At 36.5% G+C, this 8,027-nt stretch overlaps 1 protein-coding gene across 2 annotated transcripts; it reads right to left on the minus strand.

The window, feature by feature from the left end:
- Positions 1 to 472: 472 nt before the first annotated feature.
- Positions 473 to 7,964, minus strand: LOC112051872 (G2/mitotic-specific cyclin-B3). 2 transcript variants are annotated; one of them, XM_024090687.2, is made up of 8 exons: positions 7,809 to 7,964; positions 7,294 to 7,602; positions 5,005 to 5,282; positions 4,049 to 4,256; positions 3,666 to 3,920; positions 2,826 to 2,981; positions 2,249 to 2,423; positions 473 to 967 (listed from the first exon to the last, which is right to left on the minus strand). In XM_024090687.2, exons 2-8 carry the CDS (start codon positions 7,591 to 7,593, stop codon positions 798 to 800), a joined length of 1,542 nt encoding a protein of 513 aa, XP_023946455.1. In that variant the 5' UTR covers positions 7,594 to 7,602; positions 7,809 to 7,964; the 3' UTR covers positions 473 to 797. The 2 variants fall into 2 exon arrangements, with proteins under 2 accessions (XP_023946455.1, XP_023946454.1); XM_024090686.2 differs by having other exon boundaries at positions 4,049 to 4,259.
- Positions 7,965 to 8,027: the final 63 nt, after the last annotated feature.

Below are 8,027 nucleotides of genomic sequence, written 5' to 3' on the forward strand. Positions count from 1 at the left end.
ATTAGTGTCGTAAATGTAACTTATGCAAGTTTTACAAAAAATAATGACTATTTACTTTTTTCAAGGTAAATTATCCCAATAAGTTACAAATTAGTATATAAACGGTTTTACATCATATAAATGTATGTTTCAATACTGTCCTGAAAATGGTTTTAACAAAGGTTACTTATATAGAAATTAGATCGCGTAACGCATAAACTGCTCACACAGAAAATTTGTCATAAAGTCAAATTAATAAATAATTTATTGGGACATATTCCACCAAATTAAGTTATAATACAAAGTACACCCTCCGTATTTCATTCATTTACATTTTAATTACAACGCATCAAATGAGGCTAAAGTTACATTTATAGCCAAATAACAACAATTCTAAAGGTTGTTGCAGATCATTTACTATCACATTTTTAAAACATGTCTTATAAGTGTTTCTGGCATTATTGTGTTATGTAACTTTAGCCTAATAAATCACACATAGCAGCTAGGGAATGAATAGCTAAAGTCAAGGATAAAGTGTTAATGAAACAATATATTATTATAAATAATATACATTAAAATTTTAGTGAGGAATAATGAACAGTATTTTTTCATATATTTTTTTTTGGTTAAAACAACTGCACATAACATCTTTCAGCTTTAGTTATTTATATCCTAACCGCCGCTGCAACATGACAAAACACTGTATCTCAAGATACGTTGTTTTGTCATAGCATAACAGCCCACAGATCACTGCACAAAAGTCATAAGTTAATATTAAATTTGGACCCACCTATTTAAGTAAAGCGCCATATTGTATTTCAGCTGACGTCACTCAGTACAGAGTCTTCAACTAGGGGTATCTTGGCCACCTCGAAAAATATTGTGTGCGAGTACTTGTTCCTCACGGTGCTGATGGCAGACTTGGGCTTCTTGTGGAGCGTGGCGTTCTGTGCCAGCACCACTGGCAGGATCTCTTTAAGTGTGTACCCTGAAAGAAATGCCACTGAACATTGAGTACATACTTTGGAAGTTAATTTAGAATGAACAACCAATTTAAGTTTGGCACTAGCGAACTTAGCGCTGGATGCAGGTGGCTCAGTATCGTGATGTTTGGAAGTAATTACAAAAGGCCTATGTCCTGCAGTGGACGTCCATCGGCTGATATGATGATGATGATGATGACTAGCGAACGCCCGCGACTTCGTGCGCGTGCAAATCAATGTAAACATTCAAACCCTCCTCCTCCTTTGACGGCCTCCGTGGCGTAGTGGTATGCGCGGTGGATTTACAAGACAGAGGTCCTGGGCTCGATCCCCGGCTGGGCAGATTGAGATTTTCTTAATTTGTCCAGGTCTGGCTGGTGGGAGGCTTCGGCCGTAGCTAGTTACCACCATACCGGCAAAGACGAACCGCAAAGCGATTTAGCGTTCCGATACGATGCCGTGTAGAAACCGAAAGGAGTGTGGGTTTTCATCCTCCTCCTAACAAGTTAGCCCGTTTCCATCTTAGACTGCATCATCGCTTACCATCAGATGAGATTGTAGTCAAGGGCGAACTTGTAAAGAATAAAAAAAAAAAACCCTATTTCACTACTTTAGAGGTTGAAATTTAAAAATTACTGAATCACATTATATTTCGTATTTTTTCCATGATCTATGAACAAATTTTTAAAACTGTAACTCTAAAAATTAAGTACTCTCCATACAAACTTTCAACCCCTATTTAACCCATTCTATTTTTATTTTAGGGTCAAAAAGTATCCTATGTTTTGCTCCAAGGTGCCATTAACCATTATATTAAAATTCATCTTAATCGGTTCAGCCATCTAGCCGTGAAAAGATAACAGGCTTACTTTCACATTTATAATACTAGCAAGTATAGATTGTCAACTGCAAATGAACTTGGAGTGCAGTATTCGTTTATGTGAAATGCATTTTAATTGTATGATGTTATTTATTTGAGCTTGGTGCGATAGTTGTCCCAGGTTAGCATAAGGCGGTAGAGATTAAAGCGATTTTATAGTAGAGCCTATGTTTATTTATTGTTTGACCTAACTATTAGCCAGAATGTAATAGACCCTTAGATATAGAACAATACTTATCAAAAGTGATCCAACCTCAGTTAGCAATCGAAGATTAAATGTAGCAACCAGAGGTATGCAGAGGTGTGTTTGTTTACCTTGTTTACCCACTGGTGCTTCAGTTTTGGAATGAATACAACAAAAGTTACATTGAGACTTGTCAACAGTACTGCAGCAGTGTACACTGACCTGTGTAATAGCGCAAGGTGGGCGTCCACCCGCCGAGCGACTTCATCCGCAGCGCGATGTAGAGCGCGGCGGCGGCCATCTTGCTGTCGGGCAGCCCCAGCAGGCCGTACTCCAGCAGGCACTGCTCCAGCACGAACCGCGCCAGCGTCAGCGTGGGCATGGACACGCGCGCGCACTGCAATTAAGAATTAAAAACGTTTTTTTAGTAACTAGCTGACGCCGCGCGGTTCCTGTTCCCGTAGGAATACGGGGATAAAATAATTTCTTATATAATTTAATTACTCGATAAATGGGCTATCTAACATTTTTCAAATCTGAACAGTAGTTCCTGAGATGCTTCGAACTTGCCAAGCTATAGTAGCATTACTTTGTGTGTAAGATTGAGGCAACTGTATGCTAAATAAAAGAATGAGCCGTGAGCTGGTATCTACATACCAGAGAATTTTCTTAATTCTCTGCATGTGTGAAGTCTGCCAATCCACATTCTCCTTCCTTCCATTCTTCCTCTCATTCTGAGAGGAGACTGGAACTCAGCAGCGAGTGAAATATGGGTTGATAATGATGATGAATGACTCACTCTTGCAAATCGTCTGAGGAATCTGTAGGACAGCGGGATGCCCAGGTCAAAGTCAATGATGCGCAGGATGCTGATCTCCATCTTCAGGAGTTGGCTGAGCGAGTAGGCTCCATCGCAAATGTAAAGGAAGTCGTCCACCAGAGGAGGGATGCGCTCCTGGAAAATAAAATTTTACTTATTAGAATTTTTAATTAACTTATAAGAATAGTTGTGCATACAAACACTCACAGTACATACCTCCATACTATTATAAATGCGAAAGTATGTATGTCTGTTAAATTTGCACAGATAATACACTATAGTGGCACAAAATAAATGTCACAATCAGAACTGATGAAGAGATCAATAAAGATGGCATCAAAGAGAGGCGCCAGTCGCGCGTTGTACTGTAGTACCGATTTTTAATTTTGGCATAGAGTTTAGTGTTCTTGAAAAATAACATAATAGAATCAGTTCTATTGGAATGTTTTCAACTTGAGAGAGTTAAGGGTGGACATAGTCATCTGTTACTATATTATATTTTTATTATCATCACCACCTGCACATTTTTTAATAAGCCATTTGCAGGTCTCACACCTATCTCCTACGAGAAACACTACTTCATAGGCAATTAACATTAATATCTTTTTATGATTTAGATTCTTTTCAACAGTAATCTTTTACATAAAACAAAACTTTAAAAGTACTTTTACAAACATCAACAATAATTCAAACAGGCTGTGATCAAACTCATAATATTATGACCATGACATATTGATATTGGCGTAACTGTGGATCTATTAAAATTGATTGATTTGTACTCTGTATAAAATTTTAGATTACTTAAACATTAGCACTTACATCAAACTTAGCTGCAATGAACAGTGCTGAGGCACCAAGTAGCTGCAACTCTTCCTTATTGAGGTGGTCTTTCTCAGGCTGAGTCCGGCTGGACTTGGTGAGGTACAGGTCCACCAGCTTCACCGCCAAGTACAGAGTCTCGTGATTCAGCTCAAAGCTCTCCTGAACTTCCACCATCCAGTCCACAAGCAAAGCTCTCATCCAAGATGAGATTCCCTTCATCCTTTGCAGGTAGTCGTCAATGAGGAAATGTGGCTAAAAAGAGAAAAAGTTAAGTCACATTTAGGTATCATTATTTTTGACAATGTCAATTATATTAAAAGTCAAGGGGCAATGCTCTAATTTACAGTAATTAGATAGTTGTGCAGCAAAGAACAACTTACTTCTCTGCTCTTCAAATAGTTGAATATGTCCATAGCGTATCTAGACACCTGCAGTGGGTCATTCCAGTTCTCCTTGTCAAAGTCCACCACTCCATCAGGGAGCTTGCAGTTAGTCTGTTCGTCCAAAGATCGGTGCGAGTCATCCAAATTGACCTTGTCGAGTTTTTCGCTAATCACCTTGTACCCTTCTTTTGTAGCCTCATTTGGGCTGCTGAAAACATGTCATATGATTTGCAAATGTTGGTTTTTTTTTGTAGAATTAATTAATTTTTTATATAGGTATTCAGATATGGAAAACAAATGAATCAAGTGCTAAAAAATATAAAAAAAAATATGACTGTGTCGAAGTGTACTGAACCACAGTATTATGTCAACAATGCTGACTTCTTAGCTGAGACAGTATTCCCTTGATATTTTATATACAATTTTCTGAAATTTCACAATCCTTAAACTATTGCAAACTCTACTACTATTACTAACAAGTCAGCTAGACAGATCACAAACAGATCCCTAAATCGAAAGGTGATGATAATACAACTATATTTTTTAAAGACCTATGCAACATGCCTATAAGGAGATAAATGACTAAAAAATTTACATTCCAAGTACAGCTTTTAATACATATAATATAACTAGTATCTGAGCTAAATTGCAGGCTGATGGACAGACGGCATGACAAAACTATAAGGATCCATGTTTATGATAAGGGTTCTGTTTTGTTTGGTAACAGGTCCAAATGTTACATGTTTAAAAACTGATATAGACTAATATATTATAACTGCAATTCTGACAATATTTCATATACATCCATATGGGTCATACATAAACATACATATAGGTTAAATTTTCTCTTCCTTCTCATTTTTCAAAGTTGATATGTATGGGTCAAATTTCTTCCTCCTTTTAATTTTCCAAAGTTGGTTAACTACTAATATATTTAAACATTTTATACTTACATATTTTCCAAAGCGGTCGTATAGAGAGAAGGTTCGCCGGACACATCACTTCTAGCAGATTTCGCAGAGTTAGAGCTGGCAGTGCTTTGGTTTTCTTTTCCCATGGAACGTCTAATCATGTTCTTGAGGATGCCATTCTGTGCTCTGGTGGCTATCTGTTTGGGAGGATCCTTGGCAAAATGCTTCTGTACTGTCTCTATGGCGTTTGTGGCAGCTTTTTGTAGCTGCTTTGTTTTGGATGCCTTACCATTCAATGTTGTGGTTTGTGGCTTGATGTTCTAAAATTGTGGAAGTTATCTTTATGGTACTTCTATACATAGACTAAAACTAGAGGACTTTTTCACTACCCCTACCCTAAACTGTCGCTTACTTTGCGCGCTTGTTGCTAAAAGTTACGCAAGCAACCAATAAGCTAACTGTGACACACAAACTTAATCCGCTTACAATAAGATTATAACAGGTTCGTTCGTTTTTTTTATTCATGTACAGACACATGAACTACCAAAAAAACCTAACAATTACAATAAAGTACATAGTAGGTATTTAGTCCAAAAACAAATCATTACAGAGCCCAAAAAGTAGTTTTTAGAAATTTGTCTGTTTTAATTTAGCAATTTTAATTGTGTTTTAAATGTGTAGTGGCAAGATCTAGGCATTTAGAGTTTAATTTATCAAAATATTTTACAAACAAAAAATTTTATCAAAAAGTGCCATTTGTGTAATAGTTGTAATTAGCATGATTAACACAGTTTCAAAGAATAAACTTGCCATGTGCATGTCTGGCCAGGGCTAACAGCAATGTGAAATGTAGATTTTCTTTTTTTTTAAAATACTAAGTTAGGATGATTTGTAACTTTAGTGCTTCGATGTTCAAAATAACTATACAATGACTATTTTAATTGATATATAGAGGACATAAGATCCCAAAGTACTGATGTACAACGGCCAACCCTTAGTGGCCAAGTGCGGAAAAGCCCCAGGAAATAATATGTTTGGATGTTTGCTACTGTACAGACAAACTGTGCAGCCATTTTTGTATACACACAGTACACATAAATGGCTGCAGATTTGGATAAAATTTGTTCCTGGATTGACATTGGATAATAGATACCTACTCTGTAAACATATTTGAATACAAGGATAAAACAGAGCCTATGGCACTCATAAATAGCGTGGCTTTTTAGAGGTAAAAGAATTTTCAAAATCAGTTCAGTAGATCCAGAGAATACCCCCTACAACACAACCTTTACCTCTCCATAGTTTTAGAAAGAAAAATTTGTTTATTTCGAAATTATGTTACACATCTCCAGTATACTGCGTCATCTAGGACAATACCCTGCAATGTGTGGCATGACCCAGAAAATGGCCCCAACTCAGCATAAATGGATAGACATTAAAAACTAAAAATAAACATCAAGTTTCAATAAGAACTTACTAACATTTATAAAGCTGAAGAGTTCGATTATAATATGTAAAGGGAACTAATAAGTTAGTTACCTATCAACAGCCAATACAATACAATACCCACCCACCAGACTTAACCAGAGATTAAGCGCCGCTATATTGTAAGCCAAAGCATTACCAAAAGCGTCAGAGAGGATACTGGATGGAGGATACTCCTGCACAATGTATTCCATGTATGTAAATAATAAGGTATTTAAAGAGATCACAACTAATTAATTATTATCAATGACTAGCTTTGGACTGAAATTTCGCCTTAATAAACGGTTTCCATTTACCTTTAAGCAGAAATCTTTATAATCATGAAATTGAATTCAAAATAAATAAAAAATGATACAATATTATTAAAATACATCAAAGAACTATGTTTTATATCAGTATTGTTAGGAGAGATGTCTCTTATCAATACTTCCTACTATTATTCTTGGAATTCCTTCTCTTTAGATCCAAAGAGAAGAATTCCAAACATTCAAAATGTAGGTATAAAAATAAATTCAAACAAATTTATAATTGAAGTTCTAGGTTAAATTATGACAATATAAATAACACAATGTTGCTTTGTTGAAAATAATACTTTTATAGGTAGAAACAGAACAATCATTCACCAAGTACCTACTTATTTAAGTAAGTTTTTATTGAAGTTCATTTTTGGAGGGAAAGTTCATTGACCCTAAATATTGGCAAATATCAAGTCAAAACATTGCAAGAATCAGCTAAATCAGCCGTAGACATCGAGAAGAATCAATGAAATAGTAAATAACTTCCTGAAATTGTATCAAGACAAAATAATTAAAGTACCCTTTACCCATGCAAAAAATAAATGTTAACCTTTAGAATTGGAAGCATTTTGCTTTCTACAGTGACTTTTTTCGCGACCATGGCTTTATCCTTGTCTGTGTTGACGCAGGCTTTGTTGAAGGCGTTGGTGATGTCTCCGAAGGCTGCCCTTTTAGCCGTGGTATCCTTTACCGGACTATCGGCTTTTCGCTTGTTCGGCGCCTTCAAGCTGTCTTTGTATGTTTTCAGAGTAGCCAGCTGTTTACTCCTCGTCGTGATCCCGCGGCTCATGATGCCGTTCAGGTTCTCATTGACGCCGACTGACTTCGATGTCAACCTTGTTGGCGCCATTGTTAGTTACTGGAAATAATACGTTCGAGTCACGTGTTACAAATTAACAAACTTCCTACACTGCACTGAAGTCGAATAAAGAGGAAATAAAAGCTTTAAATAGTCAACAACGGTTCAAAAGTTTCATGCCAACGACCAAAAATGGAGGCAAAACAACTGAACGACTGCTCGACTCAGCGTCATATCAATATTAACGTAATACGAAATATACTCACGCTGTGTAGATGGGGGCGGCCGTTTTACAAGTAAATAACTTATTTTAGAATTCACACGATCTACAACAGCAAATTAAAAGTTAATATTTTGTCCAAATTTCGTTATTTCAACTCGCAACCGAACAGTGCAATCTACAAAAACCGTTGCATTAATTCTTGAATTTCTATTGGCAGCTTTGTTAGATCGTTTGACCAATCAGAGACGATCGCACACCTGAC

Source organism: Bicyclus anynana, chromosome 3 (assembly GCF_947172395.1).
Source record: "Bicyclus anynana chromosome 3, ilBicAnyn1.1, whole genome shotgun sequence".
NCBI lineage: Eukaryota > Metazoa > Arthropoda > Insecta > Lepidoptera > Nymphalidae > Bicyclus > Bicyclus anynana.

Coding starts and splice junctions, on each gene's coding strand:
- LOC112051872 (XM_024090686.2), bottom strand. CDS start 7,593: ATGGCGCCAACAAGGTTGACATCGAAGTCAGTCGGCGTCAATGAGAAC. Junction 5,283..7,293: donor AAATGCTTCCAATTCTAAAG/GTTAACATTTAT, acceptor CCACAATTTTAG/AACATCAAGCCACAAACCAC. Junction 3,921..4,048: donor ACTATTTGAAGAGCAGAGAA/GTAAGTTGTTCT, acceptor TTCTCTTTTTAG/CCACATTTCCTCATTGACGA.